Raw genomic sequence first — 23,092 nt, forward strand, 5'->3', positions numbered from 1 at the left:
TCTACCAAACATTTAAAGAAGAATTAATACCTATTCTCCTGAAACTGTTCCAAAAAATAGAAATGGAAGGAAAACTTCCAAACTCATTTTATGAGGCCAGCATTACCTTGATCCCCAAACCAGACAAAGACCTCATCAAAGAGGAGAATTACAGACCAATTTCCTTGATGAACACGGATGCAAAAAATTCTCACCAAAACACTAGCCAGTAGGATCCAACAGTACATTAAAAGGATTATTCAGCATGACCAAGTGGGATTTATTCCTGGGCTGCAAGGTTGGTTCAACATCCGCAAATCAATCAATGTGATACAATACATTAATAATAGAAAGAACAAGAACCACATGATACTCTCAGTAGATGCTGAAAAAGCATTTGACAAAATACAGAATTCTTTCTTGATCAAAACTGTTCAAAGTGTAGTGATAGAGGGTACATACCTCAATATCATCAAAGCCATCTATGAAAAACCCACCACAAATATCATTCTCAATGGGGGAAAACTGAGAGCTTTTCCCCTAACATCAGGAACATGGCAGGGATGTCCACTATCACCACTGCTATTCAACATAGTACTAGAACCTAGCCTCAGCAATCAGACAAAAAAAAGAAATCAAAGGCATAAGAAGAGGCAAAGGCAAAGAAGAAGTCAAACTCTCACTCTTTGCAGATGATATGATACTTTATGTGGAAAACTCAAAAGACTCCACTTCAGAACTGCTAGAACTCATACAGGAATTCAGTAGTGTCAGGATATAAAATCAATGCACAGAAATCAGTTGCATTTCTGTGCACCAACAACAAGACAGAAGAGAAATTAAGGAGTTGATCCCATTTACAGTTGTACCCCAAACCATAAGATACCTAGGAATAAACCTAACCAAAGAGGCAAAGAATCTGTACTCAGAAAACTATAAAGTACTCATGAAAGAAGTTGAGGTAGACGCAAAGAAATGGAAAAGCATTCCATGCTCATGGATTAGATGAACAAATATTGTGAAAATGTCTATGTTACCTAAAGCAATCTACACATTTAATGCAATCCCTGTCAAAATACCATCCATTTTTTCAAAGAAATGGAACAAATCATCCTAAAATTTATATGGAACCAGAAAAGACCCTGAGTAGCCAGAAGAATGTTGAAAAAGAGAGCCAAAGTTGGTGGCATCACAATTCCAGACATCAAGCTGTATTACAAAGCTGTCATCATCAAGACATTATCGTACTGGCACAAAAACAGACATATAGATCAATGTAACAGAATAGAGAGCCCAGAAATACACCCTCAACTCTGAAAAGAATGTTCAATGGAAAAAAGACAGTCTCTTCAACAAATGGTGTTGGGAGAATTGGACAGCCACATGGAGAAGAATGAAACTGGACCATTTCCTTACACCACACACAAAAATAGACTCAGGGCGCCTGGGTGGCTCAGTGGGTTAAGCCGCTGCCTTCGGCTCAGGTCATGATCTCAGGGTCCTGGGATCGAGTCCCACATCGGGCTCTCTGCTCAGCAGGGAGCCTGCTTCCTCCTCTCTCTCTGCCTGCCTCTCTGCCTACTTGTGATCTCTCTCTGTCAAATAAATAAATAAAATCTTAAAAAAAAAATAGATGAAAGACCTCCATGTAAGACAGGAATCCATCAAAATCCTTGAGGAGAACATAGACAGCAACCTCTTCCAACCTCAGCCACAGCAACTTCTTCCTAGAAACATAGCCAAAGGCAAGGGTTGGGACTTCATCAAGATCAAAAGCTTTTGCACAGCCAAATGAAACAGTCAGCAAAACCAAAAGTCACCTGACAGAATGGGAGAAGATATTCGCAAAAGATCAAAAGTTTTTGCACAGTAAAGGAAACAGTCAACAAAACCAAAAGACAACTGAGAGAATGGGAGAAGATATCTGACATATCAGATAAAGGGCTAGTATCCAAAATCTGTAAAGAACTTATCAAACTCAACACGCAAAGAACAAATAGTCCAATCAAGAAATGGGCAGAGGACATAAACAGACATTTCTGCAAAGAAGACATCCAGATGGCCAACAGACACATGAAAAAGTGCTCCACATCACTTGGCATCAGGGAAATATAAATCAAAACCACAATGAGATACCACCTCACATCAGTCAGAATGGCTAATATTAACAAGTCAGGAAACAACAGATGTTGGAGAGGATACAGAGAAAGGGGAACCCTCCTACTCTGTTGGTGGGAATGCAAGCTGGTGCAGCCACTCTGGGAAAACAGCATGGAGGTTCCTCAAAAAGTTGAAAATAGAGCTATCCTACGACCCAGCAATCGCACTCCTGGGTGTTTACCCTAAAGGTACAAATGTAGTGATCCTAAGGGGCATGTGCACCTGAATGTTTATAACAGCAATATCCACAATAGCCAAACTATGGAAAGAACCTAGATGTCCATCAACAGATGAATGGATAAAGAAGATGTGATAGATATACACAATGGAATACTATGCAGCCACCAAAAGAAATGAAATCTTGCCATATGCAGCGATATGGATGGAATTAGAGGGTATTATACTGAGTGAAATAAGTCAATTAGAGAAAGACAATTATCATATCCTCTCCCTGATATGAGGAATTTGAGAGGCGGGGCAGGGGGAGCTTGGGGGGTAAGGAAGGAGAAAATGAAACAAGATGGGGTCGGGAGGGAGACAGACCATAAGAGACTCTCAATCTCACAAAACACACTGAGCATTGCTGGGGGAAAGGGGGTATGGAGAGGGTGGTTGGGTTATGGACGTTGGGGAGGGTATGTGATATGGTGAGTGCTATGAAGTGTGTAAGTCTGGCAATTCACAAACCTGTACCCCTGGGGCAAATAATACATTATATGTTACTGAAATGATTATTAGAAAGAGAATGTTAAAATGCAGCAATAAAGAAATAAGAAAAGGACATTATCATTGATGAATTGGGGGTTGTCATGAAAAGAAACCCCCGATGAGATTCCCTATTTATTACTATTATTTTTAAAGATTTTATTTGACAAAGGGAGAGAGAGAGAGTGTGTGAGTGCACGTGCAGGGGGAGTGGGAGAGGGAGAAACAGGCTCCCTGCTGAGCAGTGAGCCCCATGTGGGGCTTGATCCCAGGACCCCAGGATCATGACCTGAGATGAAGCAGATGCTTAACCAGCTGAGCCCCTGAGGTTCCTTTTTTAAAAAGGTGAGGGTTGTATTGAATTGCACTAACGCCTCTTTTATTTGGTGTCTTTGGCAAATGGGGTACTTTTCCTGAACAGATTTTCCACATAGCAGCAACTGAGAAGAGCAGCAAAAGTGCCAGCACAAGAACTTCTTCCTTTTACAAATGGGGAAGGCCTGGCACAGGGAAGAGAGTGACTTGCCTCAGGTCATAAAATGGGGCTTAGAACAGAACCATGCTTTTTTCCATATTTAAAACTTGAATTTTTCATCATTTTGTTTGGAGTTTCTTTCTAAAACAAACATTTTTGCCTTTCTCAATAGGTCAGACTGTTGTCTTAGGGCCATTATTATGAACACATGTTAATTGTGCCCAGATTTCTCCCTTGATCTTTTGAAGTGTGGAAAGTTTTTACTCCTGCATTAAAACATTGGGAGTATTACAGAGAAATTTTGAGTTCTTATGCCTGTTGTTTATTGTTTTTCTTGCTTTTCTTTGGTGTCACCTGTCACTTCTTAGTGGTGGTGTTTGTTTAATAGGATACAATAGGGTAAAATCTAACCTCTGAGGCCCTTTTTGCTTTTTTTTTTCCCCATGATTTCTGAAAAGTTGTGGCTGTTGGTTGGATGAAGTATTAGTATTCTTAGTCATCTTTGGATGAACTATAAAACTTGAGGGCTCTTCTGTTAATTACTGAAGGCCTGTAAGATACTAGAGATCAAATTAGTGTCACCTGTCTTCATTTTTCATCCAGCATTTCTTGTAGCTCTCTTTGTCGACCACTACCATTTTGGGGACTGAAGAATATCTGAGCAGTTACCAGTGCTCACTAATCATGAGTCTTTCAGGAGAAACTAGCACTCACAGACAGAAGCTTAACCTGGCCTTCTGTGGAGTGCCCCTTTCCTTCATGGCTGCTTGTATTTTTGGAGGGGAGCCATTTACCCGTCTGATGGCCTTGACACTATATTTTTAAGCTAGTCTTCTATCCAACTTCACACACCCACCAGCCCATGAAATCTAGATTGTAGCAATCACCTGAGACCCCATATGCTTGTCCCTGACCTTTTTTTTTTTTTTTTAAGATTTTATTTATTTATTTGACAGAGAGAGATCACAAGTAGGCAGAGAGGCAGGCAGAGAGAGAGAAAGAGAGAGAGGAGGAAGCAGACTCCCCGCTGAGCAGAGAGCCCGATGCGGGACTCGATCCTAGGACCCTGAGATCATGACCTGAGCCGAAGGCAGCAGCTTAACCCACTGAGCCACCCAGGCGCCCTTCCTGACCTTTTCATGCCTCTGCCCCATTCCTGTCTTGTGCTTTGCTCTTGGCTCTCTCATTTTCTCTCTCTTTTCCCTCTCCCAAGTATGTTCTTTGGCTCCCAACTGATGCCTCACCCAGAAGGACCTCTGGCTGACTGGGCTGGGGCTGCCTCATATGGTTTACCCTGCCTTTGCTGGATCTTTAAGACCCAAACTTTGGGTTTTGGCCCCAGCCATTGGTAGCCCATCTGATCCTCCTGTGAAAGGACAATTTGGGCAAGACTCCACCCAAAAGGCTTGCAGATTTTCCAAACTCTGCAACTTTGAGAGTCTACAAGTTCTCCTTGGTCTTGTCTTTGCCATTGTTTCCTCATCATTCACCAGGGGTTGGTAAAGAATCAGTGTTTTCTAGGGCATTGTGAAACATGCTGACAGCCTGTGAGCCAGTCTAGGTGTTTGAGGGTTAGGAAATTGCATTTAGATTAGTGATACATATTGAACCTTCCTTTTAATTATTCAACATATACTTATTAAATGCTTACTAAATGCAAGTTGTTAAACTAGACACTGAGAGTAGATACGCACAAGACATTTGCAGTGCCTTGTCTTTATGCAACTTATATCCAAGGGGGGCAAGACAGACAATCAACGAGCAAAACAAATACAAATAAATAAGAATGCATACACAAGCAAACAAATACCACATACACAAAACCAAGATAATTTCAAATAGGGATATGAAGGGGAAAGTATGGGCTGATGTAATAGAGTGATGGTGAAGCATCAGAAGGTTCTAAAAGGCCTTTCTGAGGGGGTAACATTCGAATTAAGAACTGAATGATGAGAAAGATCGAGCTCTCTCAAGAGCTGTGGGAATAGCAGCATAGGCCTAGGAAAAATCCAGTACAAAAGCCCTAAGGTAGGAACAGACTTAGCATGTTTGAATCAAATGGCTAGAGCATGGTGAGTGAGAAGGAAACAATTAAGGACAGAGGTCAGCTGTGGGGAGGGGAAGTAACCTTAAAATGTTTAGATTTTGTTGTTGGTACAGTGGGAAGCCATTAGGGGTTTGAAGATGTGGAGTGCCACAATTTGGTTTATGTTTGAAAAGAGCACTGCATCTGCAGAATGTAGAATAGATTGTAAGGGAGCAGCCTGGCCAGCTTAGGTGTTCAAAGTGGGTAGAATTCACCTTTGTGTTGCAGGGGGCCGCAGCCGAAGCTCTGCTCTCCCTAGGATAATTGCTTTCCCACCTAGGTTGTTTTCAGAATCTCCTAGTTCTAAACATTTAATCTACGTTCTGGCTTAATCAAGAAGCAACACTCTCCTCCTGCCAGGCTTGGCTCAGAGAATGTGGGCATAGTGCCTTTTGTTGAGCACCCTGGCCTGGAGAGAATGAAGAAAGCAGCCCCAGTGGACAAGAGGACAGTGCAGCTGACCTTCAGCACCTGGTAACTTGTAGGGAGCTTTGGAATCCATAAACTTTATGTGCTTCTGCAAAACAGTTGCAGATGGTCTGGACTGATGATTAAATATCACTGCTGTCTTGCCCAGATCTGCTGTAGCCATCCTCTCTGCGTCTGGTTTTACATTACAGTGGGTAATTACAGGGGCACAGCTCTTTCTGGTTGGCTTAGGGGGGGAATTTAAGTTTCTGCCGCCAGTTGTGTAAGTGACTGCAGTGAGCAGTGGCTGTGAATGGCTACTTTTTGTTTTCAAAATTTAAAAAAAAAAAAAAAAACCCACAAAAACCAAACTTAAAAAGAACTCTCTCTAATGAAAGGGAATAATTGCCTGCCTTTGCTGTCTCGGCTGATTCTCCAGTGGGAGTTCTGCCATCAGACTTGTCAGACTTGGTTGGCAGGGACTTTTTCTCCTGAGTTAGCATGGAGATCTGAATGGGCAGAGATAACACAAATTAGCAGTGGTAACAAGCATATCTGCAGAGGAACAGATTTCCTTCTGACCAAAGGTGCTATTGGTAGGCACCACCCTAATTCTCAATGCATCTCAGTACCACTGATGACAGGACTTTTCAGCAAATAAAAAGAATTGCTTAACCACCACCTGAGTTGGGCAGTTTTTACAAGACTTGTGAGTTTCAAAGGCCCTCGGGCTGCTCAATCTGCCAGTGTAAAGTCACTAAATATTATCTCCCTGGCTTCTTACTGGGGATCCTTATACCTCATTCTGCATAATGAACTTGGGGAGACTTTTTTCCCCCCAAAGATTTCTTTCATTCCCACAGCATTTACAAGGACACAGAAAACTCAGTGGGGAAAGAAGAGATGATAGTGGCCTTCTGGATGACATGACTTTTGCCAGTGGTCACACGCGGGTTCCATAATGAGGATTGCAAATCACTCTCCATCTTCTTGGAGCCTGTCCCATAATTAGATGATTAAACATTTTGTTTAAATTAGTAATTTTCCCCCTATCTCCTCCGTGTGCTTACCATTAGAGAAAGATGGAGACTGGTTGTCTGATACTGGGCTCCACATTCAGTTGTGATTGTCAGCAAGAGGTTCAGGAAGTCTTATTTTAATTAAAAAAGCAATTTTGACCATGGTTCACCTTGTGTGAGGCAGAGGCACTTCTGACCATGTGAACTTTTCGATTGCTATGTACAGTGCATAGAGCTTTTTTCAGGAGCGTGACACTGAGCCTAAAAGGATAATATCAGGAGATGGTATGTGGCTGGGCTTGAAGTCTTGCCTCTGCATTAATGGCAGATTTGCCTTCAATTGACAGATTGTGTTTGTGGCAAAAAAGGGTTACTTACAGGGAAAGTATGGTCCTGATTTGAAGTGAATGAAAAGCAGCTCATAGAGGAGCTCGTAGAAATTTCAGTGTTGTTAAAAAAGAGTATGTGTTTTCTCCCCCTCTGCGCCACCACATCAGAACAGAACAAAGGGCTAGGAACTACCAGCTCACTGAGAGCCAGGTACTGTGCTCTTCAGTTCATAGGTGTTACTGCATTTCATCCTAAAAGCAACCCTGGGAATGTCAATATTCTTATTCCCATTTTGTACATGAGGAAAGGAAGTTCACAGAGGTTTAGTAAACTTGCCCAAAGACACAAGAAAGCAAATGGCAAAATATTTTCCTAATAGAGGGCTCTGGTGGGTGAAGGGAGCTTAAAAACAGAAGTGTCTTGGGAAATAGAATGCAGCAGTCTTGTACTGCCTGAGTCTACCATGTGTATCATTCTTGACCATCAGAACACCGTGCACTGGTTATCAAACCCAGGGGAGAAGAACACTCCTGTCCGTTACCAGTCCCGGGAGAGGACTCCAAACACTTCTGCCCATTGCATCTTGGTACTGGAGTTGCCAGTGAAAACCCCACACAGTCAGGTACTGGATGGACTAATGCTTTACTCACACAGAGAAGAGGCAAAGCAAGACCAGCTACTGGGCTGTACATTAGTCCCTTGTGGCTAGCGGGGCCCTCCTCCTTCCTCTGAAGCTGGCGCAGGGCAGTGACCTACATGTATCCATCTCTCTTGCAGCAGAAGGACCCCAACCTGAAAGCTGGTGGTGTGCCTGAGGGGCACTGATGTACATGTTTAAGCAGAGCAAGGGGACACTCGTTGAGCAAAAACAGACCGATATTGCCATACAAGGTGTTAAGCCTGGCACAAGCCGTATGGGCTCCTTACTACCCATTCCAGGCCTGAGGCCCAGTCCTGTGCAGCCGAGTGGGGGTTGGAAATACCGCACGCGTGGACTGCCTTTCCCAGCAGTTCTGTATTGAAATTACTTGGTTATGTGTCTTTCTTCCCATTAGACTTTGAGTTCCTCAAGGACACTGATCAGATCAGTGCATGCTATGTAGTACAAGCTCACTAAATGTCTCTTGACTGAAGAAAGGAAAAGAAGAATGGAAATAAGGAAGAAGGAATAAGGAAATGAATGAAGCAGTGAATCAGTGATTAGCCGCTGAATTTGGTTTTCTTCTAAAGGCATCTTTAGCCTTTAGGTGCCGTTAGCACCTTCACAGTTGCCTTCTCCTTCTTGTCTCTTCTTTCTCAATGGAGAGTAGAGTAAGCCACTGTGACAGTGATTCAGTCATTGCCTTAAAAAAACAATAGATGATCTTCATAAAAGCTTGATTCTAATACTGTCATAACCTGAGAGTGATGGCCTTTTTTTTTTTTTTTTTGGACTGGAGTTGTCTCTGACTCCAAAGCAGCAGATTGATTGATCCATTTATTTGCCCAGGATTTGCTGCAGGTCTGCTGTGGGCCATAATTGCTATTTTCTCTTTACCCAACCTTAGAGACAAAAAGTAAGAGATAATACAAACAACAAGATTAGTTTTTATTTCATGTTGTTTTATTCGGCATATCCATTTCCATTTTTTTTTTTCCCTTATATAACATGTATTAAGTACTTTACTGGGTTAGATGCTTCCTCACTGGGACAGCATTTTTTTCCGGGGATGAGGTGGTGATTTACGCAGGGTCACACTCTAGTAACAGACTTGGATGTCTGACTGCTGAAGTCCATTTTCTTCTCAATGCACCAGTCTCCCCTTTTCATAGGACTCATTTAGCATCAGTTTCTTAGGTGCTTAGGCAGTTCGCTAAGCAAGTCACCTGAGCCTTGGTTTCTTTACTTGCAAAAACAGGGAACCGATGTCCCCTACCTAGCAGGGCTGTGTGGGGAGGAAAAAGATAATGAACATAATCACACAGTTAATGGTAACTATTACACAGCTTGGATAATCACTTGGTGAGGAAGCGGTAGAAGAATTCTTTATGGTTTCTTTAAACCCTAAGATTCTCTGACCTCAGTGCCTCCTAAGAAGCCCTTTGCAAGATTTATATCTGACTTTGCCTGACGAGGCCCCGCCTGGCTTCCTTATGCAGCTTTTGTTTAAAAGAGATGGCCAAATTCCTTTGTGTGCAGGGTTTTTCAGCCAGCGTCTCTCTGTTTTTTGGTATGTTTGCAGAGATGCTCAAGTTTCTAAGTAATTTCAGTCTGAGGCGAGTTGGATTGATGGCAGGCTGCTTTAACACAGGTGTTATAAATAAGATTAAGAGGTTGTTGAGAGGTATCAGTGGAGCTCTGGGACTGGCTTTCTGGAGTCATTCTAAATTGACAGCTAATGGGTAGTTTGCCTTGATGGCTTTCTCTGAGTTGGTTGTAACTGACTAGCGATTCACCCACAGAGGAAGCTTGCTTATGAAAATTCACTTTCCTTTCCTTTCTCAGAAAGTAAAGCTACCATAACGTGTAATAATGGCTCTGCATTGTGCACAAAAACAGTTGCCGTTTGCGCTGTTTTCAGGTACCTTTTTCTAAGGCAGCCGGTTCTGTAGGGTTTTTTGGTTTTGTTTTGCTTTTTGTTTTGGTACTGAAGCCTGCCAAGCTTCAAAGAAAACTTTAAAAAGGGGCGAGATGGTTCACATTATTTTATTCTTTTATTTATGTTTCTCTATAAGACAGTTATTTAATTATCTTAATTCTTGGTAGAGTCCCTTCCTGCCCAGCAAAATGGGCATTTTTGCCTTCTCTGATCTACGAGATGCTACTGCTAGGAAATTGAGTGTCCTAAAATGTTCTTGAAATGAAGAGTTACTAGTTTAAAATCACTTTAAAGTCAGTTTTATAACCTTCTTGCAAGAGAGTTGTAGTGGTGGGGATAGAGCTCGCAGGGGGAGTTTGTAGGTGGCAAGAGGCATTCACCCAGGCTCCCAGACAGTTCCTTTTGATCATATTCCTTGTGGCCATGTGGTCAGTGTTTGTTCTGTGTTCTAGGTGGAGGAAATATTTCTGACTATAAGAAGAACTCATTTCCCATACTTGTCTTTATTGGGAATGGAGGTGTTTTGCAAACTTGAGCAGTTTGTAAAGCTTCTAGAAATAGTAAGGCCTTTGAGTTGAGGAAAATAAAGTGCATCTTAGACAAAAGTGACATGAAAGCATCTCTTTTCATTGTTTTTGATGGGCTCATCAACAAGCATGTATTGAGGCCAGATACACCAGATACTTTGTTCAAGCTGAAAGAGGTAAATGGGCACTAGACAGCAAGTATATTATATAATCATGCTATGTTTTCAGACTTTAAAGTATTACCCATAATGTTGAAAAATACTCTCTTTAACAGGATACTCAGGGTAAAGTTTGATGTGAGTTCTGTCTTCCTTGAAATAAATGTGGCAACTATTGTGTAACAGGCTTATGTGGGTTAAGTTTTAGCTTTGAAAGCAAGTAATGGTGGTAGCTAATGTCTTAAGTTCCTGAGATCAAAACTGGATCAGAACCGTTAAGGAATTAATGAGCAGCTGTGAAAGATCTTGATTATGTAAATGAATGAAATTATTTATTTCTTTCTTACGATTTGGTTCTCACTAATTCAGTCCCAGCTTATTCATCCCCCCTCCTTCCCATTTTTTCAGAACATCTTCAGTTTTTTCTTTCCTACCTGTCTCCCTGGGAGTGTACATACTTTCTCCCCAACCACTCTTTTCTGTTTGAAAGAGGAATGAAGTTTTAAGTCTTGGCAGTGACCTCAGAGGCAACTTACAGAAAAGGTAATTAAAGATTTCCTTGCCCCACTTTAGCCTTAATGAAATTGTCCATTGCTAGGAGCAATATTCCTCTGGCTGGAATCTTCTCTGTCAGCGTAATTACATGTAACAGGTGTGCCATATTACGTGCAGAACCACTCTGTGGGGCTGCTGCTTGCTGAACCAGTACTCTACCTCTCCCCTGCCTCTGTGACAAGCACTTATAAAGTATCTAACCTTTGTGTCACCCAAAAGAATAAAGTGAATTCATTGTATCTGAGCTTTGCTTTAACTATAAATAATTTAAAATAACATTGCCTTATTAATTTTTTACTTAATATTTAAAGATTCAGAGTGGACTGGGTGGGTTCCCTAAATGGTCTGGGCGAGGGAGTTCTTAGCGCAATTTCCGTACAGAGAAAAAAACGTTGCTTTTACAAATGAGCAAGGAGAAGTGACAGAGAAGAGCTTTCCTGGTTAAAGCCATAGATAGAAAAGTAGCAGAAGAAATTTTAAAGTTAGTTGAAAGATGATGGCAACAGGGAGCAATGACGAAGATTAGGCCTTTCAGATTATAGTTCCTAGGGTTGTGACTAAGGAAAGGGATCGGGAGGTTGTGTGTACTGCTCCCGCAAAAGTGAGAGGTTTCAGGGGCGCATGGGTGGCTCAGTGGGTTAAGCCGCTGCCTTCGGCTCAGGTCATGATTTCAGGGTCCTGGGATCGAGTCCCGCATCGGGCTCTCTGCTCAGCAGAAAGCCTGCTTCCCTCTCTCTCTCTCTCTGCCTGCCTCTCTGTCTACTTGTGATCTCTTTCTGTCAAATAAATAAATAAAATCTTAAAAAAAAAAAGTGAGAGGTTTCAGACCTCTTTCTGTCTATGATTTCAGGCTCAAGTCCTGTCACTTCTTGAGTCTTGGTCTATTCATTGGTAAATTATGAGGTTGAACTGATATTTTTTGTCTGAATCTGAGTTTTACTGTTCTTATTGTTTATATCGCTTGATGCCACCATTAGAGAATTAACAAAGCGATACATGAAAATACAATCCAGGATGGCATAAAATGATCAGATATGTAGGTGCGAATGAATCCTGCCTAGCCGCAGTCAAGTTAAAGACCCAAGGACCCCTGAGAATATGTGTACCTTATATATATTTGCTAATAGTAAGTTATGATTCCTGGGTAGTTCATTCGTTTAGCTGCCCTCCCCCATCTGTCAATCACTGATTTAGCAACGTGGGTTGAGTTCCTGTTCTGATGTTGGGCACCGTTGGATGCTGAGGTGTTAGCCACAAGGGTCGGATCCCATGGTTCCTGCTCTTGAGGACCCAGTTTATGAATTGGTAGAGGAGATGGAGATTTATCAATGCATGTGTTATGTGCTGATAGAGGGATGATCAGATACACTGCTGAGGAAGCTCCAAGGTCTTACTGGAGTTTGGGGAATACCCTTAGAGAAGGTGACCTTAGAACTGGAGCTTAAGGCTGAGTAGGATTTCTCCAGAATGAAAGAGGAAAGGAAAGTGATCTGCTATTCGTGGTAGCACAGTACGGATTTACCCCATTCCAGGGCATTGTTTAAATAACCCAAGGTGACTCCTGGGTCCTTCCCTGAATCTTTGCTGATGTCCTTGTTGGTTTTCCTATAGCAGGGTTTCCAGACCCTGTACTGTCCTGCTCATACATTATCTAGATGTAATGCCTCTTTTTCATGTGTGGTGGCTAATTCAATGCTGCGAGACTGTAGCCAGATTGGATATTACACTTCTGATAGTAGGACCTTAATATGCATTAGCTTTAAGGATATTTAAAGTTGGTCATCCTGTTGATTCATTGAATTGGAGATTTACTGAAGCCATCAGCTCTTTTCTGACTGAATTTTTTTAAGTCACATTTTTCCTGACAGGGACTTTATGTATTTGCTATTTTGAGTTTAAACAAAAGGACTCCACAGTGCTTATACTCTTTTGGTTCGACCAATTATGGTTCTACCTATCTGTGCTGCCTGCCATTCATCCACATTTCTCTTTCTGCCTGCTTGAGTAACTTTGTGAAAGATCCTGTTGAGATAAAGTTACCCAGTATGTGTTGTAAACCCTTAACCTGAGTGAGCCACAACAACATCAAGGAACTGCAACCAGTGGGGCATGACTTCTTCTGCATGATTCCCTGCTAGCTTCTAGTGGTCCCCCTTTTCTCCCTGTAACTGTGTGCATAACCATACCATTTTGCCAAATTTACTTCAGATCTTTAAGAAATAAAATTTTATAAATACAATTGAAGTCTCCTATATACTCTTTCCTAATCCCATTTTATTGTGTGCCCCCTCCCTAATCCAATTTATTACTCTCTTTAGAAGCAATCACTATCTTGAATTTGGTGATTATTATTCCCACACATTTTATATTGTTATGTGTACAGCCAGTGATGGTTGAAATTTTCTTTTTTCTTATTACAGATATGTTCCAGTGAACATTATTTAAGTATTTCCTTGTGCATATGTCTGACAATTTCTGTGTATATACCTGGGAGAAGAATTGCTGGGGTAGTCAGAATATATGCATTTTCAGTTTTATTAGGTATCACCAGTTAGTCCTATACTCATTTATACTTCTCTATCAGCAAGTTTTTTTTTTTTTTTAACATTTTATTTACTTATTTAACAGAGATCACAAGTAGATGGAGAGGCAGGCAGAGAGAGGGGAGGAAACGGGCTTCCTGCTGAGCAGAGAGCCCATGGGGCTCTATCCCAGGACCCTAGGATCATGACTTGAGCAGAAGGTAGAGGCTTTAACCCACTGAGCCACCCAGGCACCCCCTATCAGTAAGTTTTAACAGTTCCTGTTTCTCCACATCTTTAACACATGGCTAGATTTTAAATTTTTCATTTTTTGCCAATCTGATATCTTATGGTTTTTATGTGCATTTTCCTCATTACTAGTGACATTGGGTCCCTTTCTAGATACCTATGGGGTGCCCGGTGTTTTTTTTTCTTTTGTGATAATTGTGATGATATTCCTGGTCAAAAGCTGATTTTAAGTAAATCTAAAAGTGTTGTATATATTAGAACTTTGCAGTCATTAAGGGAAATTAAATCATAGTTTCTGTTTTCTTTTCAAAGTGCTATGTCTTTATCTTATTTAATCTTACTTTCCTTATCTTACTAAGACAGTCCTGTGATATAGAGCAAGGGCAGAGCAGTTTTTTTAGAAATGCTGCACTGATAAGGTCATGTGACTCTTAAGTGATTCATAAACACCTACATTTTCTTTCTGATTATTGGTTTGCTGCTCTTTGCATTGTACTATGCTGCTGCTTTTAGATCAGTGCAATTCTGTTGTTATTGTTATTGGATTGATGTCTGATACTCCCTCTAGTACCTAACAGAGTGATGTTCAGGTTCTATTAGCTTAGTAAACACTTGCTGAGTGAATGAATGAATGATGATGGTTCGGGTGTAACTGACAAAACATTCCTAATAAGTCTGCTAAAATGGGGGTAGTTTACCTTCCAACAATTTTACAAGTATCTGCCTCTGTTAGCCTTGATAAATAAAGAAACTGAATCAACATTCAGCTTTCTGATGCAGCTGCAGAATTAATCAGAGAAGATGTCAAAGTAAATCATGGATGCTAAAGTATAGTTTGTACTTTTAAAAAAGGAAATCTACACACCCTTTGGAGGTGAGATGAAGATATTTCAGGCTTTAAAAAGAAGTAAGAATTTTTTTGGTAGGAAAAATGGATTAAGTAGAATCTTAATGACTAGTGATTTAAATCCTAAATCACATCCATGTTACTTGTCAGCCAATCAGATTATAGATCTTAAGTGAGAGTCTTGGTGATTTTAATTTTTGTTACATTGATTCCTCCCCACCCCTGACTCCTTGTGGGCAGTTAAAACCCATGTTCTCCAGTAATTATTGTGTTCTCAGTACCTTTTTTTTTTTTTAATTGGGAATCAAGTAAATGAGAGTTTTGTTTTATATTTGTAATAATTTTGCTTTGAGATTTTGAGGTTCTGGTACTTGGTTTTCTTCCAGAAAAAAAAAAGGTAGTAAATTGTCATGATTCATTGATTTTTGTTTTCCCTAAGCTTTAATTCTTATAAAGACATAATATGTAATTGTGTATGAATACCTGGAATATTTCTTGGATATTTCTTAAAAATATCTATGATAATCCTTTGTTGATATAGCGCTTGATAGTTTACATAGGGCCCCTTTGTAAGGAGTTTTAGTCATCACAATAACCTTTTGAGTTGAGGTAGGTAGAATTTTCTGTCTCTGATGGCTTTGATCCCTGATTATGAACTTTGGCTGATGGTAGTTGCAGCATTAGAGATTGTGAGCTTTTTCAGTTCTGGTGCCTTAAGCAAATTTGCAAGGGAGCCCTGATGTTAACTTTGGCAGGTTTCATGCCTGCAAATATTGATTGAGCCAGAAGTCCTAGCTGTAAAATGTCACCAGTGAATGTGCAGCCAGCAAAGGCAAGGGAAAACTCATTACTGCAGCTCATCTGTAACTTCTGGGTCAGGCCACTCACTACCATCTGGTAAAAATGAATGTTTGAAAATTCCCTTTTATTCTGACAAAATGTAATCAGGCGAGGTTAACAGCAGATGATTTCTGAGCATTTCAAGTTGGTTATACCAATCCATCCACAGCCTGGGTTCGTGACATTCCATATGTCTAATTACCTTTAGAGGTATCAGAAAGCTTTAAAATTACGAAACCTAATGGCAGGAAGGAATTTAATTATCTGTATACCTACCTTTGTCCCCTGCATTGTGTGCACCCCGCCATATTGAAAGTGTTTATTCTGAAAAAGAAAAGGTAATGATAGAGGAAGAAAGAAATAGGATTACTGTCTTGAAATAATCTGAAATTTGTTTTTTTTAAAGAGAGAGTGGGACTAATCTTGTTTATATTGCTTTAAAGAGAAGATTAAGGACCAAGGAAGAAAGTTGTAAGTTGGAAGGTTTCTCCTCAATTTAACAAACTCTGTGAGTGATCCAAAGATTGGTGGGGGAGGGGGCACGGTTTAGGGAGGGGTTAAGTTTCACTGGAAGTGTTAGGAAAGCCCCAGTCTATACCCAGTGATCGTGTTTTAAAGGGGATTCAAACCTCAAATAGATGATTGGGTTAGATTCAAGACTTCCTAAAGTCTGGGTGGCTCTAGTGGTTCAGAATTACTGTAGGAGATTGTGAATTGAGACAAATGTACACAGGCATTTTCTGTAGAATGAATCTCAGTCTCTCAAAATCTCTCTCAAAATTAATCTATGTCTCTGTGTAAATCTTTCGTAAATATAGGAGTTAAAAACAAATGCAATTAAAGTATTGTAAAATAGTAATATATTTGTGTTCTTTTTCAGTCATTGGATATTAAAAGGTGCAGTAGCAGGTGGGGCCTGTCATATTTTGACATAAAAATTTTTAAAAAAGGATTTTCCCTTTAAAACCTATTAATGGTTAACACCCTTTCCAACCTTGGAGTTCTTTGATTTTTGAATCAGGTGTGTCCGAGAGGTGGAGGCTACATGTACTATCTTCTATGAGCCAAACTCTGCTGGGCACTCTAGAAACCTTGGCCTTTTTGTGCTTACATACATATATACACATAAATGTATGAAAGTGTTATTGTTTCTAGCTTATAGATTGAGAAAACTCAAGCTTAGAGGGCCTAAATTACTTCCCAGGACTGCTAACTAAGTAGAGGGACTAGGATTTGAATTTAGAAAGATTTGACTCCTAAACTCATTCTCCATGTAGGGTATCACCAATTGCAAATAGGTTAGCAATGACTATTTAGTATTGCAAAGTAGGAAAAGCACTATATTGGGAATTAGAAGCTTTGTATTATCTGCCTATCACAGACAGATTGCTTAAAGCCACAGAGCTCTGATTTCCTTATTTCTATAAAGAGAGGGATAAACTAGATTATTCGTTTGAGCCCAGATTTCTAAGTCTTTCCCATTGTTTGATATTCAGGAAATCGTACTTCATGCCCCTAGTCGGAAGTCCCTTTTCTGAAGTTCGGAAGCTTCTTGGTGCTAGGTGAAAAATTCCTGGCTTATTATGAGGTTTCAGAAGATTTCCTTTGACTTTTTCCATTTTTTAAAATAGAATCGAACCTATTTTTTTTTCCATTAACATGAAAGTACATTTTATGAAAATCACCCCCTCCTAACCCAGGTAACCTGGAATATTGAACTTACTTAGATGCTGCCCCCTCCCCCACATCTCCACTGTTATATCCTGGTATAGATGTGCTCTTCACATTAATAATTGTGCTGTGTGTTTTCATAATTTATCATAATGATACCATTATTGCTTATTATAGAAGGCCCCTTTCTCCCACCCCCACCCCAAGTCTAATTGAGGTCGAGACAAGACCATAAATGTGATAATATAGATTGCATGCTCAGAGGAAATGAAGTTGGTTTCATAGTGGAGTTTTAATTTAGGATTCGTTCTGGTGATGTAGCCTCTTCCTATGGTACATTACTTTGAGCCCAATATAACTGCATTTTCCCACAGCTCCTCATTATAGCTACAGCTTCTCACTGCTTTTTAATTAAAAAAAAAAAAAATAGAGAGGGAGAGAGGGAAAAATGAAACCTACAGCTTAGGTTGGATATTGTCTGGGTACACAGGGAGTATCCTAGGCAGATTACTTACTTAATTCTTTAACTCTTTCCAAGCTTTCGTGGAGATGTCTTGATTTCTGTTTCCAGGGGGATGGATATATATATATATCATCCATCACGCACACACACACACACATAATAGGCTTCAAGTTTTTGGGAAAGTAATAGCATCTTATGTATATAATCTTGAAGCTTACTATAAGCTTTGAACAAGTGGAAGTCCTTTATGTAACCTAGAAAGGCTACCAGCTGTGTGGTTGGATGGTGGCAAATGCTTAGAGAGCATTTATACCACTCACCACCTATTGGGAGTAGGGCAGGGAATGTAGTCGATTTTTTAAATCCTTAAAGGCTGATGTTCTGGTACATCAGAAGTTAAGAGTTAATCATTTTTTCTCTAGTCTTGTGGGCAGCAGAAACCAAGAAATGACTTTATGAGTAACAGTTTCTTTTGTCATTCCTTCATCTTGAGGGATTCCAAACACCTTTCAGATACCAAAACAAATTAATCTCCAAAGGTGACTGGTAAGAATGGCTTAATCCTTTTGGGATTGGTTTTGTAAGACACAAGGAGAGCTCATACCTGAGCCCTGACCTCTCTGACCGGCTGCGACCTCTCTGACCGGCTGCGAGTGTTGTATTCCCTTCCTGAATCCAGAGCCCTTTGGCTCTTCTGTAGTGGGATCCATCTGACAGCTCTGAGATTCTTCCCCACTTATATATTCTTGCTTTGTTTTGGGAACTGATCACTCTCTCCCTCTCTCCATAGCAAATATTGGCAAATACAATGTAGACATTTATTTCCAGGTCAGAATCTTGTTAGCTTTATAAATTTTTGTGGGGACCTTTCACAAATAGGACTTCAGCTTTCTATGAGTCTGTATTTTATGCAGGGTTGCTGGAAAGATGGTTCCATTTTGTCTTTATCAGGGATCAGGAAGCCCTTGGATGAAAATCTTCTAGACCTGTGGAGACCTGTGGTAGCCAGTATGGTAGCTGCTAGCTGTATATGGCTGTTGGGCATGTGAAATGGGTCTGGGTCTGGGTCTGGGTTGAGATACACTCTGAATGTAATAATATGCCAAATTTCAGAGACTTGTTTAGTATGAAAAAAAGTAAAATATCACATTAGTAATTTTTAAAATATTGATTACATGTTAAAATACTATTTAAACATATTGGATTAAAAACATTGAAATTAATTTCATCTGCTTTTTTTTTTTTTTTACTTTTTAAAATGTGGCCCCTAAAAAATTTTAAATTACATCTGTGGTTTGCATTTCATTTTAATTGGGCAGCTATGTCCTAGACTGTTAAGCCCCATGATAGTAAAGCAATGCTTGTCTTACATTTATGTCCCAGTGGCCAGCAGAGGCCTTATACATAGTTGGCATTTAATAAATATTTGTTAAAGAAATAAATCCTAAACTTTATTCTTGAGAGTGGTCAAATTTCAGATATGAGTAGAAACTTCTCTTTTGGAGGGTTAGTGTCTGAAAAAGAGACAACGCTTGTTGAGAAGAACAAAAGTTCGTGAAATTTTGCCCTGGGAGAAAAAAATGGCTGAAATAAAATATCTCTGGGCCTTTGAATGCCTTACCTGTCTGCTGGAGGTGGGAGCAGATGATGTTGGTGAAGGAATCATGGCAGAGCACCCTGAGGGGTTCTGCTTTGCTCCGCTGGAGAGTTGTCCTGAGAGGAGCTCGAGCTGGATGTCCCGTGTGACAGAGCAGGGAGTTGTACAAAGAGTTAGCGAACCTGAAATTTGCCCTCTTAGGGTGTTATGCTTAGACTATTCCTAAAGATTAACAGAGCTATTCTTGTCTCAAGAATCCATCCTGGCCCTGGCTGTCCTCGTTTCCCCATTTAGACGTGACCCAGATGGAAGCCTGGGACTGCCACTGGGCTGCCTTATTACTTGAAGACCTTCAAGTCCTGCCGTTCTTCAATACATCATTTGTTGAATGAATGGTTTAACAAATATCATTTTAACTTGACCAAGTCATATAATCTTGACTGAAAGTCCCTCAGACCTGTCTCAGTTAGGGCCCTGGCATCATGATAGATTAGCAAACTTCCCGGAGATCAGGTTCAACTTTGAGAAGGGACCAGGTTGTCTTTGCAGGAGTTTATTAAAGGATCTCAGGCATCCTGTCTCCCCTCTTAGAAAATAGAACTGTTAACCTACTTCTCTTGCCCAGAGATGCGGTGAAGATTAAGAGAGGTGCTTTAAGTTCTGCAGGAGGAAAGTGCTATTTCAAGGACAATTATTAGAGGTAAAAGTGAAACTCCTCCCCTACCTTTGAAATGTTTGTTTTAAAAAAGTAGATTGGAAGATGTATTCCAAAGAGAGACTGCCAGTATTCTTTAGGTTTGCATTTCTTAACTGTGGCGGTATTTGGCTTTCTCCTTTTAATTGTGGTCCACTGCCTTTTCTCTCTGCCCTCAGAGATAAACAATCCAGAAATCTCCTTTCCGTGGAGAACTATGGAGCTCGTGCTTTGATTTGACTGCTGCAGCAGCCTCACGCTAATCAGAATCGCAGCAGGCCTCGTTTTATGATCCTGAAAGAATTAGTGCTCCCAGGGGGCTGAAGTTCCTTACCTGCTGGGGAGCTGCAGATTTCTGGTTTGAAGTCTGCCCTCCTTTAGGATCAAGCTACCTTTCCTTCCTTTCTCACATGAAAACCACCACCTCCTTTTGCTTGTAGTCCATGGTGACTGGCATGTTGATTTCTTTCTTTTTTCTCCTCTTTTTCTGAGTGCCAACCAGTGATGATAACAATAGATTCTTATAATTTTTGTATTTATGGAATAGAGTGTTATATGAAATTATAATCTATCTCATGGAGGCTAGGAACAGAGTGAAAAATAGCAGGTGGTAACCTACAAACCGAATTGTCTAACGTGAGTTTTCTAAGCAATGTCATATGCTTAGACTTACTGGCACACCTGGTATGTGGAACCAGCAGGGTATGTGACTATAGAGGGAAATGACTTTGCACCACTGGGATAGTGGAGTTCAGTAGCAGTGTGGGTTATAAGCCACAAGGTGAGATGTGTAATGTGTATAGTAGAAATTTGTCTCTTATCACCACCAAACAACTTAGCAGGTTGGCAGGAAATGTGGCATTCTTTTCTGTTGATCCTAATAAATCATGTTGCACCTAGCACACTATTAGTGTGTAGTTATCACACACTATGTGTAGTTATCATAACATATAAAGAAAAGTTCATTGAGCCTAACACAGATGTCTTATATTGAGGAAGACAGAATCATGTGAATTACCTTATAGTAATAATCTTTTCTATTTGTTTAGTACTGTTGTCGTTTGCGTTCTTTTTTTTTTTTTTTTTTAAAGACTTTATTTGAGAGAGAGAGAGAGAGCATGCATGAGCCCGGGGGGAGGGTAAGGGTAGTAGAGGGAGAGGGAGAAACAGACTCCTCACTGATCAGGGAACCCAATGCAGGGCTCCATCCCAGGACTCCGGGATCATGACCTGAGCTGAAGGCAGACGCTCAACGGACTGAGCCACCCATATGCCCCTTGTTTACCAAGCATTCTTTCACTGAAGTTTGCACCTTGTAGTACAAACTACCAGTTATGAATAAGTTCTAGGAACCCAATGTATAGCAGAGTGACTATAGTTAGCAATACTGTATAGTATACTTGAAAGTTGCTAAGAGAGTAGATCTTAAAAGTTCTCACTACCAAAAAAAAAAAAAAAAGGGTAATTTTACTAGGTGATGGAGGTGTTAGCTAACTAACAAATGTAATCATTTTGCAATATATACATGAGTCAATATCACATTGTATGCAATGGTATATGTCAATTATATCTCAGTGAAGCTGGGGAAAGAATGGTAAAAATACACACGCATAGAAGCGTCCTTTGAAGTTCACAGAGAAAAAGGCTAGAATTTCCATTTGCCATTTGAAGATGAGGAAGCGAAGGTATAGGGAGATTAATGACGTGCCCAGAGCTGCACCAGTAGTAACCTGAGCTGCTTGGAGACATTGGGCTCTTTGATTCCTGGTGCAGTGCTGTCTCTCCTCAGCTCTGAAGCCCATTCCAGTAGTGTTTCATTTTATTCCAATTTAATGGAAGGCCGCTGTTAAGAACTCCTTCATGGACTGCAGTGTCAAAGGCAAAACGAGGACCTAACAGTGTGGCAGCCAGAGCCCTGGACCAGAAGTCAGGAAGCACTGATTGTGTTTTCAGTGCTGCTGCTGGCTTTGTGACTTTGGGTAATACTACCTCTGGCCCTTACTCTACCCGGCTCTTCCGTAAAGTAGGACTTCGGAGTGCAATAGACCCTTGGATGTTACATATGTAATCTTCTCTGTATGGAGTACTTGTGAGTGACTGTACTCTTTCTTAGATGTGAATTAAAACCTTGCAAAGGGTTTGGTGTTGGGGATTGTATCATAACTAGTAAATTGAGCCTAACCCATCTCAAGAGTGTCTATGTTCCATGTGATTTCTGTATACACAGCAACTTTTGTAAAGTGATAAAACTTTGCAAAATAAAAAAATTCTGGGGAAAAAAAAAAAAAGCCAGCTCCCTTGTGGGAGACTGGAGACTTCAGTCATATATTTATAGAATCACTACGGGTCTGAAGAAATGACCACTTGGAGCTTCATTTTGTGGGAGAAATCATACTGTGGAGCTTTTCATTGGTGAATCCTTGAAAGCTTCTAGAATGTCTGCTATGTGTGCCCTTCTAGGTCTTTTCCAGCTCTGGAATCCCATGTTTCTTTTTTTCTTTCTCAGCCCAACAGGGGCACAAAACGTCCCCGGGATGATGAAGAGGAAGAGCTGAAAATGCGTCGGAGGCAAGCTGGTCCCCGAGACCGCGGCCGCTATCGGGAAGAGGAAATGACGGTGGTAGAAGAAGCAGATGATGACAAAAAGAGACTGCTGCAGATTATTGACAGAGAGGGCGAGGAGGAAGAGGAGGAGGTAAGGTTGCAGGCCAGGCTGGCCCAGACTCAGTGGCTCTAGACTGTCATTTTAGGTCAAATCCTTAATTTCTCTGAGCTTTGCAGCTTCATCTGTAGAATAGGGTTAAGAATACTTACTGCACAGTGTTGACATGAAGGGGAAGTGTGATAATGGAGTTGGAAAGCATTTTCAAATTGTGAAGATCATTTTTAAAGTATTCTGGATTATGTGTCCTAATCGAGGCCTGAGCACTGAACTGTGGGCTTGTTGCTGTTGACTGGGGAGGGTCAGGGAGGCCTCCCAGGCTGGACAATGGACGGCACTTCCATTTTTTAATGTAGTCATTAGTCTTTGAAAGAGGAGCAGAATTTTATCAGATTGGTGAAAGAAGGCTTTTCAGTTGAGATGGCATTAGCAAAGCAACAGAGGTGGAGAAGTTCAAGGTGGAGGTAAGAGATTAGGTATTTAGGTGTAACTGAAAAAATACAGTTTTGGAAAAGAGGTGCTATTTGCTCATCCTCAGGATGCCTTAATGCATACTCATTCCTACC

General features: G+C 40.6%; 1 protein-coding gene across 1 annotated transcript in view; it reads left to right on the forward strand.

Annotated features, from left to right (window-relative positions):
* CTNNBL1 (catenin beta like 1) overlaps positions 1–23,092 on the forward strand; it is a 162,332-nt gene that overhangs the window by 11,620 nt on the left and 127,620 nt on the right. The window contains exon 2 of the mRNA XM_059406983.1: positions 22,371–22,559. Within this exon, the coding sequence (XP_059262966.1) occupies positions 22,371–22,559 (189 nt within the window). The remainder of the gene's footprint in view (positions 1–22,370; positions 22,560–23,092) is intronic.

This window comes from Mustela nigripes, chromosome 7 (genome assembly GCF_022355385.1).
Source record: "Mustela nigripes isolate SB6536 chromosome 7, MUSNIG.SB6536, whole genome shotgun sequence".
Lineage (NCBI taxonomy): Eukaryota > Metazoa > Chordata > Mammalia > Carnivora > Mustelidae > Mustela > Mustela nigripes.